The sequence below is a fragment of the Glossina fuscipes genome, unplaced genomic scaffold (assembly GCF_014805625.2).
Source record: "Glossina fuscipes isolate IAEA_lab_2018 unplaced genomic scaffold, Yale_Gfus_2 0, whole genome shotgun sequence".
NCBI lineage: Eukaryota > Metazoa > Arthropoda > Insecta > Diptera > Glossinidae > Glossina > Glossina fuscipes.
The window spans coordinates 8,645,946-8,668,892 of record NW_023998414.1 but is presented as its reverse complement, the minus strand read 5'-3'; the positions used below and the strand labels follow the sequence as shown (position 1 = coordinate 8,668,892).

The window sequence follows — 22,947 nt, the reverse complement described above, 5'->3', positions numbered from 1 at the left end:
AGAGAGAGAGAGAGAGAGAGAGAGAGAGAGAGAGAGAGAGAGAGAGAGAGAGACTACATATATAGTAGATACATATGTGGATATAATATATATATATTGATATAGATAGATACATACACACTAAGGGAAAGCTAGTTGCTATGGGGTCTTTGTTGAGCTTGTTGTTATTAATGTTGTTGTTGTTGTTGTTGTTGTTGTTGTTGTTGTTGTTGTTGTTCTTATTGTTATTGTTCCTTTTTTTGTTGTGGCTATAGATGTATAGGTAGATATTCAGACGACTTGTTGAAACTTTATGATCTAAAGGAAGGAAATGTTACAATATTGACAATACTTGTCTTTATTGTTTACGGTTAAATAATGTATACATTAAAAAAATTCCGCATTTTCTCTTCAAGCCCCGGAAAAGTAGATACGATCTGACAGGCAAACAATAACGTGAACAAAACTGTACATATATGTCATATACCAGAGAGGGTTTTATTAAATCGCACTAAAAAAAAAAAAAAAAAGAAAAAAAAAAAGCACAAAAATATTTACGATAAGACCTCAACAGTCAATCTCCTCATCGCCTCTGCTTCCTTTTAGGTGCAGATTCTCATATATAATATAATATATGTGTATGTACATATTGGCAATGAATCTATCTCTATATTAGCTATATATGTACATGTGCGAATTTATGTTCAAGACAGCATTCATTCAAAATTTGAAAAGCTTTAATTAATATTAATTAACATTTATTTGTACTCGTATCTATGGTAGCGTATGCATATGTATATGTACGCGTGTGTTATGTTATCAAATCATCGACATTTGTTGCTCTTGGGCAAACATCAACATTTGCTTTAATAAATTTGCTTAATTCTTTTTTTTATTTTTTTTTTTTTGTTTTTTTTCTGTTTTTGTTTTTTCTTTTGCTATTGTTAAACAAACTGTCAAATGACAAACACATACAGATATGCGTTCGCATATCATTACTAATGCATATTTGCCAGCTTTAATTTGAGGGTTATGGAGCAATTTTTTTCTTTTTTCTTTTTTGTATTAAAAAAAAAAAAAAAAAAAAAGTAATAATAATAAAAATAAAAAAATAAAAAAAAAATAAAAGTAAAGAAAAATTGTTTTCAATCTTCTATGCATTGCCCCTTATTCGACAGCTGTCATGGCTGAGTAGTGGTAGTTAGTTGGTTGACTGACGGTTTGACTGAATCTATGGCTGGTTGCTTGCTTGCCATTACCGACTGTGCTGTGCTGGATGCGGTTGATGTTGCTGCATAATGATTGTGTATTAGCAACTAATAGTTCTGTTTGGATTTTAATAGTTACACACAATTAACATAATTGATTAGATTGTTTGCACAAGCATCGGAGTAAAGATATATGTGTATGTATATGACATACATATGTATATATACATATATATGTCATACAAAAGCACACAAACATCTATACACATATGCATATATATATATATATATATATATATATATATATATATATAAGTGCTCGGTTCGAATAACTAAGTATACGTGAACATAAAAATGCCTGAAGAGCAGTAAAGACTTACAAGCAACAGCTGGCACCATTACCACTACTACTTCTGCGACCTATTGCTAATATTATCTACTACTACTACTACTACTACTACTACTACTACTACTACTACTACTACTACTACTGCTACTGCTGTCATCACAACTACTGCTAGAACGTTTCGTTTACTACTATTATTACTCAACACCAACACTGAACGGTATTGTAAAGGGACTAATGTTTAATCTTTATATATATATATATATATATATATATATACAGTTATGTTAGGGTAGAATAAGTAGATAGGCAGGCCGGCAGGCTAGTAGACAGCAAGCAAGCTTTGACAACAACAAATGTGGCAAAGTAATGCTTTCATTATCGCATCAACTTTGTCATTAGTCTTGACAGTGATTTTACAGCATTAAATTGCTGCATACGCTTGTTATTTGTTATCCATTACCTGTTTGAAATGGTGAAAAACATGCAAAAAAAACAATCAATTTCTTAATAAAGTTGACTAAATCGGTGTTGTTGGTGTCAGTAACTAAGGTGTTTAACAATATTTTAAAAATGCGATAAGAAAAAGGTTAAATACAAAAAAAAAAAAAAAAAAATTATGATTATTTTGCTTAATACTTTTATTAAACAGTTTCCAGATTACTGCATATCCTGCATTTATGCTCTGAGTAAAATTTCTATTTTTTTTTTCAAAGGGTCATAGAAGACTTTTCTTTTGTTTTTATTTCCATTTTTTCTTTTTAAGATTCATCTATAACCTACTATCAGGCGAGCATTATCTCTTATATAAGTTCTTTTTCAAATTAAAAAATATATATTTGTTTGATCATTTCGTTAGATCTATAAATAAAGAAAAAATGAAGAATATATATTTCTACAACATGTCATCGTAATCGTTTCCACAAATTCTTGAAGATCAGTTGGTCTGCTTGGAAACTTTTTTCATTCAAATTAATTAGTTTTCGAAACCTAGACTTTATGGAAATAGAGATATCTATCTTTATTTATTGGATTCAATCTTTTAGTCTATATGTAAATCATATTTTCGGACTAAAACTGATGCAAAAAGAAAAAAAAATACACTTTTTACTTTCTTTAAATCGAATAGATTGCTAGACACCGTGTCAATCAAATACGGGAAAAATTGCAAAACAATTTGTTAAGCATATCGATTAGATGCTTAGGAGCAATAGTAAGTTAACTTCTTATATGATTATGCTAAGTTTTAAAATAACTTATTGGGAGGAATGTTGTGGTGTGAGTCTGTTTAGCAGGCAAATGCATACCCTAAGTGGATAGGGCGAAATTGATTTAGGACTTTATGCTGGTCGGGATTATATTTTCCCTGCTGCATCTCTGCGCATTTCTATCAAATCAAATACAAGGCAATCCTTCCCCCCTATGATAAAAAAGTAAAAATTCTTGTAAGCAGTAAGCGAACGAGTAAACTATGCGCCCTTAAAACTTGTACCAAAAATTTAATACACTGTTCGCAATCAATTGTGTCCCGCTTTACTTAGAGTAAATATGACAATTAGCCAATCAGGATTGCGAGTTCCTGCGTTGAGATAGACTAATATTTTGTTTTTGTTTTTTTCTTAAGTCTGTAGACTCATAGTAACGGAATACGGGTCATACTTTAAATTTCCAAAATACGATTCTGAAGAAGGCAATGAAAAATGCTAGATAGCGAAATTGTCTCATCAAGGTTATCGATCTCTCTCATTGGTTGTGATACGTGTGGGATAAGAAAGGCAAAGTAAGTCCATTTAATGGTGTTATTAAAAGGACACACGGGCGACGAAGAGGAAGAGGAAAAACTAAAACATTGTTTCGTTCAAAATAAAGCTAATAATATATGTCTGTTTCGGGTCTGTCCGTCGGCCTGTTAGCGCAACTTTACTAATCAAAAATAATCATAAAACGTGATTTAAAATTTATAAATGCCGTGTCGCTATTTATAATGCAAAAGACGAGATAAGATTAAGAATGAATGGCTGTACGACTGTAATCTTCGCCCACGGAAGTCTCATAATTATCAAACGCGCTTAGATGTGTATGTGCTTACGTTAATTCGTTAGTTAATTTATAACGCAACGCTATGATGTATCGCTTGCACTGCGCTTTGCTTTTAAGTAGGAAATCTAGATATTTCTCAAGTTTTTCTTCATGTTTTTTTTTCTTCTTTTTTCTTCTTTTTTCTGATTACTCATGATGATAGATAGACTTATGTATTTTAAAACAAAAAAAAGAGAGAAATTTTCTTCTTATTTTTTGCTAACAATAAGTGATGTTGGATTTTCGTTTCCCTTATGATTTTGTTTTTTTTTTTTTTCTATATTTTTGCAGGTTTGCCTTGTGAGCGGAAGTTGAAAGTGATGCGAATGATGTGCCACGTCACCGTGCTTAACAAAGTGCAAAATAAAAGTTTTCATTTATTTTAAAGATATTAAAAAAAAAAAAAAAAAAAAAAAAAAAAAATTCGAACAGAGTACAAAGGGCTTCATATCTTTCTCACTTTCTCTCTCTCTCTCTCACTCTGTCTCACTCTGTCTCACTCTCTCTCACACACTCTCACTCTCTCTCTCTCTCTCTCTCTCTCTCTCTCTCTCTCTCTCTCTCTCTCTTTATCTCTGTCTCTCTTTCGCTCTCGTTCTCGCTTTCTCTCATTCTGTCACTCTTTTCCTCTTCAATTTTGTGACTCTGATAAAAGTTTATACATGAACAGCTCACAGAATACAATAAAGAACGAAACTCCAAACATTTTGATAACTTTATAAATTTAGAAAGAAAAGAAAAAAAAAGAAGAAAAGAAAAGCAAAATATCTAGAAAGCATTTTTCAAACATCTTTTCTGTAAATATGTTTATTTGATGTGTTCGTGTGTGAACAGCATAAAAACAAAACAAAAAAAATAGGAGGAAAAAAAAAAAAAACTTATGGCGCCATTAAGAATATAAAATAACGCGTTTTGTGTTCTAGTGTGCGTAAGGGTGTTGAGTGCTCCCCCGTTGTAGTGCAGTAGAAGGTCAACATGTTGTTGTTGTTGCTCATGAATGATGTTGTTTTGCGCGATATATTGCCAGAGACTGGAGTAGTTGTCGGATTTGCTTTGCTTTGAGGTTTTGACTGTAAAAAAAGGAAAAAAAAAAAAGAAAAGTAATTTGAACGTGGCTCTCCTTCCATATTCAGTATTAACGCTCTGGCCGCACTTTCTACTTTCATCCCATGCCATCACCATCTACCACTTCAACACACTTAACCCGCAACGAACGTGTACGTGTTCAAAACTTTTAAACTGGAGCAAAGTATTTTAAAAACAAAACATGTGATTAATTGAAAAGAGCAAAAGCAAACGAAGAGAAATAAAATATAAATAAATAAATAAATAAGAAACGAAGTAAATAATAAAGTTTCTTCAACACCTAAAGTGGTCGTATCTTTATCATTATGATCATCATCGTCGTCATCAGCGTCATCATCGGCAGCAAGCATCGTGTCCTCATGGAATACAAATAATATTAAATCCATACAATTAGCATAAATAAAAACGACATTTTCCTAAAAATTAACAATAATTTCTAAAAAGAAAAGTAAATCCTCCGTCACAATAACACTAAACTTTCGCGTCATCCATTCGCTTAGCTAGAAATTAGAAAAATCGAAAAACAAAACAGCATAGAAAGCGGAAAACCATCATATATTTGTGAACCTGTTAACAGCGCCCGTCGCCATCTTTTACAAATAACTATAATACTAGAACATCTCATCACAACGATCTTCTAAGAACGCGAACTAAAAGCAAAAAAAAAAAGAAAACAAAAAAAACAAAATATACAAAAAAACAAACAAAAAAACACAAAAAACACAAACAAAAGAACAATTAAGCAAAAGATAGAAAATAAAAATAGAGAGAGAAAGAGAAAAAAGGACAAAAGTGAAAAAGAAAAAGGAAAGGAACAGGAAGATAAAGTGCGTTCTTGTTGTTCAAGAGGAATTTTCTCAACAATTTACCGCCGTCATGAGAATAACTGCCCCATTTAGGGCTCTTGTTATCGCCCACTTATTTTATTGTGTAGCGCCAGCCGGAGGTAAGTGTGCTTTATTATATTAAAGATAAGGGGCAAAAAAAAAAAAATAAATAAATAAATCAAATGTCCGAAATTATAGTTAACATTTTTTTTTCTTATTTTCCTCATCGAAATTATGATAACGTTTCGTATCTCTCCTATCTAAATCTTCTTTAATTACCTATGAAGGTTAGGGCTTTTTACAGCATATCTTCCTCGTCTTGCACTTTCATGGCAAGATATGAACAATCGGATCAATCAATTTATCGAAATAAAAAAACTAAATGATTTATGTCAATCGTTCAAAATTTTGTAACAAGCAGTGGAATTTTTAATACAGTTTTACAAAGAGTTATAAGTAAGTTTTTAATTATTAGATTGGCTGTCACGTCACCAACGCCCATATTGTAAATTTTTATATATGTTTCAAGCTTTAAGCATTAAAAATTCGACTTGCGGCCAACGTAAACTTTTCATTTCTTTTATCAAAGCATCGTAAAAGAACATAAACACACTTCCTATATTAAGCTAATTACTTCGTTTGTGAGGCTCGCAAAAAAAAAAAAACAAAAAGATAAAATGAAATGAAAACGAAAACGCAGATGAGGATATGTCCGCATTTGTTGTTTAAGTAAATGTATTTTGCCTGTTAAACTCTAAATAATGCGAGCAAAATTAATATCGAAATTTCACTATATAATCCTAAAGGCTGTTACCATTTCGAGGGACGTATCGTCATGCCTTTTTATTATTATGGCTTAAATCGTATTAACCGCGGTACAGTGCCGTATTAGAATTTTCACGTATATATATATATATATATATATAAATGAAGTCAATGAAACCTTTCTTTTTTTTTATTGCTTCATAGACATTTTAAGTCGTCTAGAATATGTGAGAAAAAATTTATTACCCGCAAAACATATTTAAGCTGTTATGCTGTTACTCCTTAACATCGTAATTAGTACAAAAACGGCAGCTCTCTAATGTCACGATGGCGACATCAAAAGTTTGTGCGGAGACAAGCAAAACCACGCTTTCAACGCTTTATGGTCAGGCCCAATAAATATATGAAAGCGTTAAAATATATATATATATATATATATATATATATATATATATATATATGTATGTGTGTGTGTGTACATACGATATATGTATAAATGTGTGTGCGTACCACTTCTCTTTACCCATTTCTTTCTGCTCATCGCTCTGAATGAGTGGTCATAATAAAAAAGGAAAAAAATATATATATGCCGGATATAATATGTTCGTTAAGAGTATATTCATATAGGGGTAAGGTTTGTCTCAACTATTTCTGTTATCTTAGAAGTAGATTCTTAAATTTCTCTCTGTAAAAGAGTGCATTGTACATTAATTCTTGCTTAATAAGGATGCTTAACGTTGTTTTATTCAGCGTCCGAAGACTGGTTTGATTGTAGTGGTATTCAAATCTAATTTAGAAAGAACTATATTGTCCTTGGCGAAGCCTAAGACTGGGATTTTTTTGTTTTTTTTTTTTTGTTTTTGCATTTGTCCATTTAACTGCCAGTCGCTTCTCCTACTGATTCTTCGTTCCTCTCTTTGCACGATCCTCCGCCATTTGATCATCAGAGAAAACGGAGATTTTAGCGCAGCGTAAAAGTACGTCTAATAAGTATATGGGGCGTACGTCGTTAACAGAAAAATTTAGAAATACACTATAGAAGGCCGTAGACCATCATTAAGAAAACATTACATCACCGGAAAGATATTCATATAATGACTTTTCAATATAAAGCATTATATGGCAGAGGTTCGAAAAAGTTGTTCGTTGCGAACCATTTGCAATGGCGTTTGTCCTTGAACCGAAACACCTCAGTGCACTAAATTTCATAAAAATATCTCCAAAATTTCGACCTTTGGATTGAACATAAAAAAACCAGCCAGACAGACGGACAGTCAAGCTTAAATCGATTTAGAAAGTGATTTTGATCTATTCAGAATCATTTCCCGAATCGCTTGTCTATATGTCTGAATCACCTTCTGAATCGATCGGTTTAATAAAAGTTAATCTATCTCAAGTCCTTAGATGTGTTGCATATATCCCCACAAGTGGATAACGGACATGAACCTGTTAAAAATGAGCTTAAATTCGTAAAATGTCAGTTGTTTGGCCAAGTAAGTCGAACATTTTCTTTCTTTTTTTTTTACTGACATGAAATCTATTTTTATATAAATTCTTATGTAAAGAACATTTTTCAGTTTCGCCATGCTAGGACCCTTAACATTTACATATATTTCCGTAGCCGATTTATGTGTAATGCATCAAATTGCAAAGCATTGTTAAAAGTTGTTTGGGAAAGAAAAGATTGACTTGATCTTAACTCGTTCGAAAAGGATTTTTATACAAATTTGAAATAACTTAGATTTTCTAGTTTAAACGGAGTAAGTAGCCTTTAACTAACCGACTATAGCTTGTTATTAACTACTTAGGAAAGCTGTGGTGTTATGGCGCTTACACGGCTCCATTAAGTAGGCCTGGCAGGCTGTCTTTGTTGGCTAAATTCGGATTTATCTTCACACCTTTTATAAATTAATATATATACGAAAATACATTAGTTTTATATAATATTTTACGGTATATTAAAAAAAAAAAAGATTGAATCTATTAACTCGATGGCTCTTCAATTTAATGGAGTGTCAACATGCAATTGTCGTTGGAATGGCGTTGACGCTAAGTACCTTATAGCTTGAGAATGCCTCGATTGCATTAAAGAGAAAATTGACAGGTTTTGTTAAAAGATGCTCCGCAATGCTTCATTGACAAGGTGAACAAAAGGTAGAAATTTATCAAATCCCAGTTTAAGGCAAACCTCTAATGTTGATCATCTCACTTCAATATGAGAATTTCATTAACTGTTTTACGATATATATGAACGACTGTAAATTGGTTAATCTCGAACATTTCTCCATAAGCTTTTCATTTAGAGACGAGAAATATTTGCATCAAGTTTGAAAAACAAAAAAAAGTCTCTTCACTGTTACGGAGCACAGTCATCGGTATATATTCCATCACTGGTTATTGACTATAATTTTTTTTTTTTTTTTTTTTTTTTTTTTTTGGTAAACTTATTGCAGCTGCGAGCACCACCGTCTAACCAAATTTTTTATATCAATTTAGAATGTGGGTGCGCTATTACTTAGCGAGTTTCGTTGCAACATTTTGAAAATTACAGTTTCTGGAAAATGGTCGAAAAAGTGGACCAATGCGAGCGTCAAAGCGCCCCAGTGTAACAAATTCCATCAAAATATCTCAAAAATTATGATCTGTGGATTTAACACAAATGTAAATGGACAGACATCAGACGAACGTGGGGACAGGCTTGATTTAACGAAGGTTTTATAGCGGATTTCCATACCATCTGCTTTCCTTTTCGCAATCTGTGATGCTTTCTTTAGTAAAGCTCTTCCCTATTGTCTCCCATGTAGTAGTCGCTTTGAACGCCATTGTAACACAGCCTACTAAAAGCGTTTTATGTTTTCACAACTTCTACGAGAAGAAAAGAAAAGGCATAATAATAGTCGGGAAAGCCACGAGGCACATATTTACATATGGAAAAAAAAAAGTATAAATAATTTTGAAAAATTTTTTAAAACGGCAAACCATAGATCCATTCCTCTAAAGATTAGGTACATGGATCCGATCCTGCTGCTACGAATTTAAATTTAAATCAAAATTCATTTAATTCGCATCTCTGTCACGAGATAACTACGAGCGCAGTCTTGAAAAGAAAAAGAAAAACTTTTATGTTTGAATAAATTGCTGGTATATCCCTTTCCGCCGCTAATCCCTTCTTTCAAGTTTTAGTTTGCTTGTCGTCTCGACAGAGATCATCTGTTGAGAACGAAACGCACTTTAAATTCCCAGTACCCATATACTGTTATGTATTTAGTTATGGTCAAAAGAATAAAAATTTTCGGGAACTTAAAAAGTTGCCACACCCACAATACTCATTTAATTTCGTTCTTTGCCGCTTAAGATCATTCGCAGTTATCCTTTATTGGATTAATGCAGCAAAATAAGCGGATATGTGCTTCATTCTTATTTCGATTATAAGTTTAAGATAACAAGAAAAAAAAAAAAAAAAAAAAAAAAAAAAAACAATAACATACAATTCCAGATATGTACTAAGGAAGGATAGGAACAGAGTAAAATTTTAACTTCATTTTTTCTTTTACAACAATTTGTTGCAGGTAGTTTGACCCTTTGCCCTCTAACTGTTAGTTGATGCAATTGGAAGCACCGCATTATGTACGGAATGACTGACCTACTATGGCAAATGCCTGCACACTTAAGTGTTCTTTCGTTTTTTATTGTTTTTTTTTTACAATTTGCATAAATTTGTTTCTAATTCATGGATGCGAATGGAATTTTATGAGCTTAGAATATGTAATTATAGAGCATTTTTACAATAAATCACATAAGTATGCACTTGCATCTCTATTCACTTCAATTAATAATAAATAATTCAAAATTGTTATTAAAACTTGCAAAAAAAAAAATAAAAATAAAAAAATAAATAAATAAATAAATAAATAAATAAATAAACAAAGAAAAAGTCGATGAGAAGTATGCCAGAATAAAGTTAAGCAAATAAGTAATGAAGAGAGTGCTCTGCTGTTTTTTCTTTTACTATTTAACTGAATTCTTTGGACGAAGGGCGATTCGACTTTTGATTTAGCAATATCACTGGGACATTCCAAGCAACTCTTTTAAAATGTAAATATTCTTGATCGATATTAGCAGGCAATGCCTATCTCTCTTGTTCTAACGATCAAACAATAACAAGTAATACACCTATAAGAGTAGGTCACCTGCTTTCAAAGGGAATTTTTGGTTAATCTTCTGACATCTACCTGCGTGGACATTGTCGTCCTAGCAGCATACCTACCTACTGTTGCATATTCACACACATACAAAAAGCCAGAAGCCTAAGCAAGTTTAAATGCTACGATCGTCTATCTAAAGGGAGATGGGAAATGTCACGACTATGTAGCCACTACAGTGTGTTTCACTTCTTTTTCTATTTTTATATCACCAAATATTTAGGGGACGCCCGTCTGAATCACTACAAAGAGAGATCTGCTCGTGTTCGAAATGAATCTTACCCACTTCGAATAGAGGTGTCGCATAAATAAATATTTATGGAAAATGATGCATAAGCAGCTTGTCGATATCTTTAGGAACTGTCAGTTCCGTCTTTCAAAACAATTTTGTGCGTATTTTGATGTTTTTTTGAACAAGTGACGAATTCGTAGCCAACCCAAGTGTTTAGTGTCATCGGAATCCGTATGATTTCGTTTAAGACGAGCATAACAAAGCTATAAAGATTTTCACACATTGGCCTGGATAGGTGCATTCCAAAGATCAATCTAAGATAAGATATGTCAAGCGTCTTAACACTTTTCCTTAATTATCGAAGAACAGTGTTAATGAAAAATATTTAAGAGATTTATGTATGAAAAATGTACATTAAAATAATGTAATAAATATTTTTTCAAAAAAATCTAATATATTTCTGAGAAACATTGGGGTTTGTGTTTTTTTTTTTTTTTTTTTTTTTTTTTTTTAATTCCTTATAAAAATTTGTTTTAAAGTTTGTTATAAAATATGTCATTATTACGTTTGTCGATTCGTGAATGCACAGCGACACAATTTAGCTGCTGCAAGTTCATTCGGCTCATACATAAATATGTTGTGGAACACAATACAAGTATCTGGATGCATGCATACATAAATGTTTACCTGTTTATGCATGCCAATCTACATAAATACAACACAATTCTATAAGAGATGCTCAGGTGCTGTTGCTATTTGTGTTAAATATATAAAATTTGCATGCGACATCTGTGCCGCTTACCAAATTGGATGCTTGACATTCTGTCAGGCTGTTTAAAACGGTTGCATTTCTAATTTGCTCCTGCTACCATTGCCACTTCTACTAAAACGCATATAACTGCTGTTGCTATTGCTATTGCTATTGCTACTGCTATTGCTATTGCTATTGCTATTGCTACTGCTATTGCTACTGTTCTCGGTTATCATTGATGTTGACACGCTCACTGCGTGTTCTTGTGCGGGTTCATAAGACTGAGTGCCCTTGTGTGTGGGTGTGTGTGTGTGCATGCGTTTAAAATGTTATAAATTTTGAACTGGCAATACATATTCGATTTATCTTGAACAACCATGTTGTTGCAGTGCACGCGAACATTAAGTGAAAGAAAAGTATAGATAGCGTTAGCGAGTTGCAACAGAAAAGAGAGAGAAATAATTCTTTAGCCTCGTGTACTATAAGCCACTGTCAAAACGTTGGGTTCAGATGTGCTTAAGATGACATATACATATAAAATGGAATGAATTTGATTAACCAAAACGAAAAAAACAAAAAAACAAAAAAAAACAAACAAAGAGGAGAAAAAAAATTAAGCAAAAAATTGTTGAAAATACTTTTATGACATGACATGAAGTGTCGCACAAATTCATTCATTTCTCTCACCCCCCCTACCCTCCCCCGCCAACCACCACCATCACCATCAAAAAGCAGAAATTCGCTTTGATCGCTGGCTGGGCTGGTTAATTGTTGGGGCATGTTTAAGCCCGGGCAGATCGAAAATAAAATCTTTCATTTTATATAAAAAGGCCAAAAAAATGAAAAAGAAGCCTATTTGTTGTTGTTGTTATTGTATCATTCGTATTATATTGACAGTGCGTACGTAGATATAAGTAACTTTTGTATGTATATGTAAGTGTGCGTGTGTGTGTGTGTGCGTGTGTGTGTGTGTGTGTGTATGTGTACGCGCTTGAGTTGAGTCTTGCTATTGTGCAAATGTGCGGTCACAAAGCTTCGATATAAAACCACGCACGTTTATATTCATGCACATGTAAACACAGTCACATCTAAAAACCTAGGAACGTGCTTCGAAATAAAAAAAAGTTATGTCTGTCTGTCAGCCATTGGTGCAGCAGTATACCGCACCGCCATCATATCCTCATAAAAAATAGTAAAATATATATATATATATATATATATATATATATATATATATATATATATCTTCTTTTTTAGTTTAAAAATAAAATGGCTATCACTCGTGTATAATTTGTGTAGAGTAGAATCGCGTGATATTCATGCACAAAATCACACACACACACACTAACACTATTGCATAATATATTAAAATTATTCTTAAATAAATGTACGATATATTTATGCAATTTTATGCAATGTCGAAAAGAAAAACTAAGAATTAAATATACCCACCCGGCCCTATAATATAAACGAATAGGATTTTTTCAAATTTTCCTTTTTCTGTTATTGAAGTTATTCATTTTATAGCTCTACTCCATTTAGAGTTTAAAATTTAAATCTTATCGAGAGCGACAGATAACTAAAAGTTGATCCCAAATGCATTTCCAACGATGAGATGCATTTACGATAATAAAAATGTCGCATTCCATTGTCACAAGCAGCAAATCGAAGTGAATATGATATCCAATTTCTCCGAGCAGAGATATAAATTGCTGTTTACTTAGTTAGAAGTGATGGCGCTACTGCTGCCGAGCGACAACAAATATTTATTACCTTCACCTTGCCACACTAAGTAGCGTGTTTCGGACAAAGCGAAAGACCCCGTCGAAGACTTGTCTCAAAATTTGGGTGCGGTCGCGTCTGTTCAATATACATGAACTTAGAATACGATTCAATTACTGCATCATTCAATTCAATATTTCACCGCAAAAATTTTTATCAATTCGTTGCTTTCATATTTATTTCCTATTCTTCTTTTTTTCTTTTTTTTTTTTTTTTTTTTCTTTGATTTTGATAAAGATTTGAAACCAACCAACAGTCAAATGACAATATGGATCGAATATTTCAGAAAATGTATATATGTACGCAGTATATATATATATATATATATATGTATATATGTATGAAAGTATAAATATATATCTATGCTGATCGACATGAATACGGGCGGCTGTCTCTCTGTTCATCTCTTCGACATCATTTTATTGAAGAAAACAAATTTCAACCAAAAATTTGTCTTATCACTTTCGTCAGGCTTACTTGGCTTGAACTTACTTGGCGTGAACTTTTACGTGAACTCTTAAATTTTTTTTTTTTTTTTTTTATAAATGCGCACGTGATCTATACCTTCTAAAAGACCGCACATAATAAAGGTAAAGGGAAAAACTACGTCGGGTTGCTTCGATTATATTGACTCTATCGAACCACACCATAGCACATCACAGTAACAAAATTTCAAACATTCTCGAGAGCTTGAAATCACGAAACCTAAATGCATTGTATGTTATTTTTAAATGATAAGAAACGCACACATTTCTTTCTTGTATATAGGCAGTGTAAGTTGACCGCAGCAGAATTCTTTACAATTATAGTAATCGTAACTGTGTGTGAAAAATATTAGTTTTCTCTTCAAAAAATCATAATCCGATACATACGGTTTTATTCACTCTTTCACATTTGAAAATATCTCTTCTTCTTCTTTCATTCAGTGATCACGAGTTCAAATCTAAATGCGGTAGAGCACTCCTTTAGCGGTAGTGAGCGCTCAGTCGGCATCAGCCTACTACGTTAAGATCAACAACCTTCCCATCTCTTTCTCTTCCCCTACATCCTTCTTACCTCCAGCACTGATTTGTCATATTTAAGTTAAAATGTGAACGAGTTTAGAACATCCGTTAGGCAGAGGTCTCGCATTTCGGATGTGCTAAGTTGCAAATGACCGCAAAATTGATAATACACTTGTCGCGCCTATTTCCTTTTCGGGTCTTTTTTTATACCCATCACTGAAGGATGCGGAGTATATTCATTTTGTTAAGACAACAACAACAACACCCAGAAGCAAGCTTCACAGACCACACAAAGTATAGATACTCTTGATTCACCCCCCCCCCCCCCCCCCGCCCTTTTCACCAAATTCTTACTCGAATTAAGCGTGTCCGTCTGTCCGGTTGTTCGTCCGTCTCTCTTTATAATGTCTGCAGTAGACATGCTTTCTTATTAATCTGCAATTTAGACAAACGAATTTAACATAGAATGGCATTTCAAATGAAATGATTTATGCAGATGTTTCGGATACATTTTTTTAATGAAACTTGATTCAGTAGTCGATTCGATTATTATCTAAAATGTGAAAGAAATCCATCGATTACTTTCTGAGAAGCATTCCTTGCTATTTATTTAATTAATAATAAAAAAAAAAAATTCTCTATTAATAATTGAGTTATCAATATAGATTTATCAATTTTATTTCCCTATCTTTCTATCCGTTTTTCAGCGCACTCGGCATCGCTAGTAACGAGATTTATTTATTTATTTATTTATTTAATATTTTTATGACGGATATTAAAACAAAAACCACATGTCCGCGTTGTTATTAAAGCACGTAATTGAAAATAAAATTAATTAATGGAAAAATCATTACACAATAAAAATAACAGTATTTGTGTTACTTATAGTCATAGCCGGATAAGTCAATATATTGTAACCTTACAAAAATTTGTTAATTATTTAAGATAAGAGGCGTAAAAATTGTTGATCATCACTTTCGGGAAAAGGCTAACAATTGCGAACTAAAGAAGTCGGAATGGTGAACTCATCCGAGACTCAGTCGTGACGGACATTTTTATGCCTGCTTGGGAAGCTAACCCTTGGTTTTTTTTAGAACCACTTGCCAAAGACATGCAATTCTTTTATTCGCTCCTATAAAGAGTCGGAAATGGGTGACTTAGTGCCCAATGCTATCGACTGCTGTAGCTCGGGCACACTTATTAAATGAATAAAATCAGCTTTTGCGAGCACTTTAGGGCATAGGATGCAACTTTACTTTTTAATAAAGCCATTCGACGAATTGACCTTCATCGCTAAGAATGACTTTTCTCGTGCCTTTGACTTATATGAGAGCAATTTCATGGGCTCTTAAGCTCAGTTAAAAATTTGCCAAAGATGAATGCGAAAGTATCTAAACGATAAATTAGAAATATCGCTGTACATTTTAGCAAACACCCGCAATATGCGTTGGGGCTATGTGTCAGCGTTCAACGATCTCGACAATTATAAGCCACATTGATAAAGAAAAAAAAAAAAATAGAAAAAATAAAAGGAGAAACGATTGCAAACCCTTGACAATATAAAATATGAAAGGAAACTGAAATAAATGCGACAATCTAGTCTGAAAAGACTATAATGAAACGTTCTTTATGAAAATACTGCTTTGAAGCCAGTCCCATATTGAAAGCGAAGTTATATTGTTATGCTCATTGACCACCCGGTTTGCATCAATTATAAATGAAAATTGAAATTTTCCTTCTGTTATTATCGTTGTGATTGCGGCGCGATTGAAGTGTAAAATGTTGATATGATATGAATGAGATATGAGGATATAGTTGATGTTTTGATGTTGTAAACTGAACGATCAGTGGTGAGCTGCACACACATTTATTCCATTCCTTTATTTAAAAAAATAATTGAAAAAAAAAAAAAAAAAAAAAAACCCGCGGACGATTTATTAATTACAAAGATTTTTAAACATCATTGCATGTGCATATAATGTATATGCACACAGCGTAGAGATGCGATATTTTATCAATTTTATATTATATTTTATCGCAAATAAGTTAATGCCATGCTTGGTTGCCTCGGAAATTCGGCAAATTTTTGTTTTGCATTTCAAGGCATTATACCTGCATTAATTGTACACACATGTGTTGTACCATCTCCTGAGCTTTGCTGTCAAGCTACATTTAAACTTGAATGACATCAAAGTTTCCATTCAATTCCATTCTTTAAATCTGGTTACTCTTCAAAAAAAAAAAAAAAAAAAAAAAAAAAAAAAAAAAAAACACCTAAACGAATGTATTCGTGGAAAGTCCACTATTAAATGCTCTACATCACTTTGTTTAGTCAAGTGATTCATACAATGACTTTTGAAAATCAGTTGTTATATGTGGAACCGGTCGAGAATGTAGTCTGACTTGTATCAATATTAGTCGTCCTTGGACTGAAATATATCGGTGTACGAAATTTCATCAAATATTGCATCCTTTAGGTTGAATCTAAAAATACATGGTGCGAAATAAGACGCATAGACCGCCCGGTAGATCTATAGGTGGGCCGAAATCAAAGCCTACTGGACGCGATATACATCAGTGCGAACTTAATCTACCCTTTCACCTCCATCATAACCGAGAGATTTCTCGTTGTCACATTTTCACAATAGGACATTAGTTACATCTGAAATGGATCGATCAGATATATCCGACGACAGCGATATAATGGTCTTTCTCTATCTTAATATGCAGAAGATGCGTATCTTTTAACACTAAAATTGACTTCAGTCCTTGAGATTGTAACCCATACACTGCGGCCACGATGATAAGCTTTAAACCAATGATTTACTTTGCGATTCTTGTGAAGGCGTTCTTCATCACTAAGTATGCCGAAGTCACCTGATCCTTATTTATTAAATTATTGTTTACCCGAAAAATTTACAAAAAAAAACCCTCAAGACAAATGCTTCGGAGATTAGCCTCACTTTTCCAATGTCAATGATATGAAGAGAGCGCTCATGATATTGTTAGCTAATAATTTTCGAGAAATCATTTATATTAAAATCATATGAAATCGATTCATCCGATAATGGTTATGGTTATGGATTGAGACACGAAACTACGTAGTTCAAAAACAAAAAAAAAAAAAAGAAAAGAAGGCACGAGAGTTTTAGATCTTATTTTGATAGAATTCCAACTGCATCTGCTGAAGAAAGTTGATTTCAAGCGATTGTCGTAGTACATTGCAGACTAAAGGTATCCAACTATTCAATGAGACCCAAAGTATTTGAACTAAGTTAGTTATGTTGGTTGAGTTTTATTTTATTTTTTGCTTTTTTTTTTTTTTTTATTTAGTAAAACTAACGATCAAGGTGATGGATATCTAAGGACTCATATCGTGTTAAAATTAATTTATGCTAAATTTTTGTTTCTATAAAGGGGCGAGTATCGTCGCAGCGGTCTCTGTGTGAGCTTATGGATTATTTAAATTTTTTCTTTTTACTATTATTTTATATATAAATTGTTTCTTGTCTTGTTATACGGATAACAAATTGTTAAACTTTCTATGTAAAACACATTTCCTACAAACACACACACACTCACGCACACACACACACAAATTGTGTATACGTATATGGACTCGCGCAACACATACATGCGCATACACACATACAAGCAATATTTACAGTTATGCATAGTCTTTTACATGCACATATACATACAGGGATACACTCTCAACTCAACCCACGCACACACGCACTATTATACTTTTTTAACTTTAGCAAAAAGCGCGAAATGGCGGAAAAGGAATAAAATAAAATAAAATATAAATAAATGAATAAGCATTTCTCTGCAAATATTCTCCAAACTAAACACAACCGCAACTATGCACACCATACTACACTTTCAAACACACACACACACACACATATATATATATATATATATATATATAAATTTTCTATAAAAGTCAAACGTTTTATATGCAAAACAAAACTTCTGTTCATAGCTACAAATGCTGTAGAATACCGAATGGGATTTTCTTACAGCAGTAGGTAATAACGGGGGTGCCTCGGAAAAATCGGATATGCGTTGTGAATGGTAATTGGTTTGAGAGATAGCGAGATAGAGGGAAACAAGAGAAAGTAGCGGAGCGATAGAGAAATAGAATGAGATCTATATATAGAGGGGGGGAGGTAGAGAAAAATCAAGCAATTTTTGTGTGTGAATTATGCAAACGGAATTAAATTCCGCGGCTAATTAATGGCCAAGGTCTCTGAAATAAAATCCAAGCCAGACCGCACAGAGCTGCTGCTGCTGATGTTTGCAAGCGAATAAACAAGCAATGCTACATGATTGATATGACTGACTGTATGACTGACTGCCTGCCTGACTGATTATTTTTGTGGCAATGGTATAATTATATCTATACATATAAATATATAAATATATATATATATATATTGTATTTTATATGTATAGTAATTAATAAAATACTGAGCTTTATTTCAGAGGTAGGTTTATCTATTCTCCGATGTCAGCGGAGCAGATATATCCTAATATGAAATGAACAAATAAAACGAACATATATATTGGTTCGAACTTCCATAGCTCAGTACTTTTTAGATGATTTAACTTACACATACATATGCATAAATATGCTCGGTTTGTTGTTTGACTGAATGAATTCATGATAAGTTATTCTTATATCATGAATGCATGAACTGAAAAATCTCATATATTTTCAAATTATAGTCAAATCAACTGCGTTGTGTAATGCAGACGAGTGAATTTCTGATTGAAGGCTTTTTTGCAGGGCACTGACTATAACTGACTATAATACAAGTTGTGAACCTAATTCCTATCGTACATATAAAGAGAACAAATCTCTACTATATACATTGCACAATATGTGCACAATATGTGTATGTGTCTGTACAAGTGTGTAAATGTTATATTTGAAACAGTGCGCCCATGAAAGAGTGGACCTTTAATCATTTACTTAATGTCTACGGCTGGATAAATTTTCGTTCGCCTAAAGAGACTGAATTGAATACCTTGCCTTTGTTCCATTGCTATCGAGATAAGATCAAAAAAAAAAAAAAAAAAAAAAAATGAATTTGATTGTATTTATAAGGGGATCATTATAGGCAACATAAGAATAAGAATAACAGTAAATTAAAGAGTAGCATTGTCGCTTTTTCTCATTAAACTTCGTTTCCAATTATGGGCCACATAACCTGCCTTTTCGCCAGTTTTTATAATAATTAAAGAAAAAACGAGCAGCAAGTAACAACACCCATGTACGAGAAATTTTTTTAAACTTGGCGTGATTGGCATGCATGCATGTTTGTGTGTTTATATGAATGCCTGAAACTTAGGCATGTCATCTTTGATGTTGATGCTTTTAAATCATCGTTGCATCATCATCATGATCATCATCATCATCATCATCATCATCATCATCATGGATTTCTATGACAGCATAACTAAATGTGTCTGTCTGTCTCTGCATTTATGTATCTCTCTGTGTATACTTTTTGTTTTTTTTTTTGTAATTTTTTTTTTTTTTTTTTTTTGTTTTTTTAATTCTTCTTTGAACATATATTCATGCATATATACAATTTAACTGACTTTCCACCATTAGGTGCGTCATAGTACCCGTCAGTAGCATTCAACTAAAAGTTGAATAAATTTGATGAATTCTCAGGCAAGGCATTCGGTGCATTCGTTAGCCACTGGCTTGTTTAACGGAGGGTTGACTGGTTGTCTGAATGCATATATATATATATATATATATAGATATATATATATATTTATATTTGGCCAAAGTTGACTGTGTTAGTGTTGGATTTATATTTCGTATGTGTTGTTCACGTTAGTGTTTCATTTCTGATTTCAACTAAGCTTCTTCTGAACATTTCTGGCTCTGATGTGCTGTGACACTTGCTTTCTCATCATATTTTCGTTTTAGTTTTTCGGCTTTTTTTCATACGACACGACATAAATGTTTATGTGCATATGTATATGTATATATGTATGTATATTATATATACATCCGCTTGCACATAAATATATTAATGCCGCACTAGTACTAGTACAGCGCCATTGCTAACGCAACTACACTGCTATTGCTATTCTTACTTTAGCTAGTTCCGTTTGCTAAGTCTCAATGCTTCGGGGGTAAAAGCGACGCGTCATATATGTTCAGCCATTCATACTGTCAAAGTCCTTTTAGTCGGTAACTGTTGTCAGCCAGCCATTTGGTTACTTGCTTCCATATACATATACACACACATCCATACAATAAATGGATGTAACGAATGGTAGCCTTAAATATATTCACTTATATCGCAAAAAAAAACAAAAAAAAAAAACAAAAAAAGGAAGAAAACATTCGTAGAAATTTGCATTCAAGTTAGTACGAATGGCAGCGCTACTAAATAGTACCGAACTACCAAAAATGTATAAAAGTGAAAGCTAAGACCAGCCGAGCAGGACTTGATAGTAGGCAAGCTTGAGAGAAGACTTGGTCAAAATACTTGATCACAAACTCAACTTTGATCCCCACAATGACAATTGCTCTGCTAAAGTTTGTCTTACATTCCGCAAAACTCTACAATTGCTTATTCGCTGCTCATAACTATCGTATTTAAGCCTTTCCTGGGTACTCAATCAAGCTCTAGAGATAGACAGGCTTCAATACACGCTCTGCTTATAACATCAAACTTTCAACACACATTTCCTCCTTTCTTCACGCTTTCTTAAAATACTTCTTTCCCAGTTATCTAAAATTCAGGTCGCTTATCTGCTTCTACGAAACCATTCAATCTCGATCCCCAAGCCTTTTAATATAACGTTTGCTCTTCTCCAGATCGAACAGAATCCCTTTCATATTAATACTGCGTTGTTTTCACCCACCACCCGAATCATATTTTGCTATTCGTGTTGTTAGGACATTGGAATGCTTTACTACCGGGTCTGAAGTTCTTCGATGATCTCTTGAATACGTTTAGAAGGAAATCGATCGCAGTGTTATTTATAAGTGTTGGCCTCAGGAATTGATGATTATTGAGTTCCTAGATGGAAAATGATTGCATTTGCAGCCATCTAGGTGACGTACACACTTACTTATGCTTTTTTTTGTTTGTTTAATTGTACCGCGTTTTTGGCTTTTTTGTCCGTCTTGTTTGCTTGCGCTACACTAACGTCTTTTTTGGCTCAAGGATGAGCGCTATTAAAAATTGGTTTGGATTTGTCCGCTTTTTCGACCACTCCCTATATAACATCCTATTTTGAAAGGTCATTGATTATATAGCAAAAGTTGAAACTTGCAAATTTTTTGGCCAAAAGTGGCGAAGTATTAGTATTTCGGCACTCTACTGGGTGTTTGCATTAATTTACTGAAACGATTTCTTCAGGTACGAATGATAGAGAAATGGAGAATCGCATTCAAGCACTTTGACCTTTCTCTCTTTCTGAAAAAATTCTATTTAGTGTTATTGATGTGTTCAGCGTCGAACGCTGAAAACTACACTTTCGACCTTCATTACGTTTGTTGTTGGTTTGAAGAAATCTGCTGCCCAAACACGTTCAAAAGCTTAAGGTGATGCTGCTCGATCATATGCCAACTATCGGTTTTGGTTTCAATAATTTTAAAGTGATGACACTGTCTACTTGTTGGAAGAGTTGTCAAGCATACACTGTTACAACTCATATAAGCAGTTCTGCTACATCCAGACATAGCGCCTTATATTCAGACCGATGCTGCATGGCGTGGCATGCAGTTTCGCAAAGTCGAAGAAACGCGAAAATGGGTCTATGATGGGATCGCTGCCAAACCAATACCGTTCTTCCAACGCGGTCTCGCCATTTTGCCAGAAACATGGGAAAACCTTGTAGAAAATGGTGGAAAATATTTTGTGTTTTGTGTTTTATTGAATTTTTCACAATAAATGTTCGTTTCAAATTGATATGCGCAATATTTTGAACCCCTCCCCCTTCCTCTCCTCGCCACCATATAAGACAAGCTAATGCAATTTTCTAGGCTTCATAATGAAAATCAAGTCTTAATATTAGTAATTTAAGATAAAAAAATTAAAATCTACCAAATTTGGACCATCTCTGCCCATTGTTTGGAGCCCCCCGCCCCCACCTATATACAGATTTTCACGAAAATTGACCAGCAGAAAAGTGTGCGTTTTATTATGTTATGATGAAACTTAGCCCATAATGATAATTTAGGATAAAGGAAATCCACTGTACTGCACCACTCGCTCCCATTTTTCGGATGCTTTGATAAAAGTTGATCCATAATAGTAAGTTGATATAAAAATTAACTCTGTAAGATTTGGACGACGTGCGCCTATGTTTCGATCCCATCTTATATAAGGATTTGCACCAAAAATTTTTGTTTTTTAAGGCACAAAAGTCTAAGTTTTAATATTATATGATGAAAATTGATCCACTGATCCATCCACTTAGTTCCATATAAAAAGTAGCTATGCTGAATTTTGAAAACATACCACAATTTTCGAACTTCTTCTTACAAAAAATTCATCTAGAAATAAGATACAAGTTTTGTGTTCTATGGCAAAATTGCTGCGTCGGCCTAGTCTGACTATAATCTTTCCACTTGGTTAGGATGCAAACAGTAATACAAACAGCCATTATATAGTACGTTAAGCTGATCTTAACAAGTATAACG

General features: G+C 33.2%; 2 protein-coding genes across 7 annotated transcripts in view; both read left to right on the top strand.

The window, feature by feature from the left end:
• LOC119644668 overlaps positions 1 to 4,400 on the top strand; it is a 207,260-nt gene extending 202,860 nt beyond the window's left edge. For 5 of the 6 annotated variants that reach the window (XR_005248552.1, XR_005248551.1, XM_038044337.1 and 2 more), the window contains one exon: positions 3,904 to 4,035. Coding sequence is in view for 4 of the 6 variants with exons in the window: in XM_038044337.1 (XP_037900265.1) it covers positions 3,904 to 3,927 (24 nt within the window). In the remaining 2 variants the exon portion in view is untranslated. Of the gene's footprint in view, positions 1 to 3,903; positions 4,036 to 4,282 lie in introns of those variants that run through there. The other variant, XM_038044335.1, reaches the window with a different exon arrangement.
• Positions 4,401 to 5,450: 1,050 nt separating this feature from the next.
• The window catches only part of LOC119633831, a 296,277-nt gene continuing 278,780 nt past the window's right edge, over positions 5,451 to 22,947 (top strand). The window contains exon 1 of the mRNA XM_038027644.1: positions 5,451 to 5,644. Within this exon, the coding sequence (XP_037883572.1) occupies positions 5,575 to 5,644 (70 nt within the window). The 5' untranslated portion in view covers positions 5,451 to 5,574. The remainder of the gene's footprint in view (positions 5,645 to 22,947) is intronic.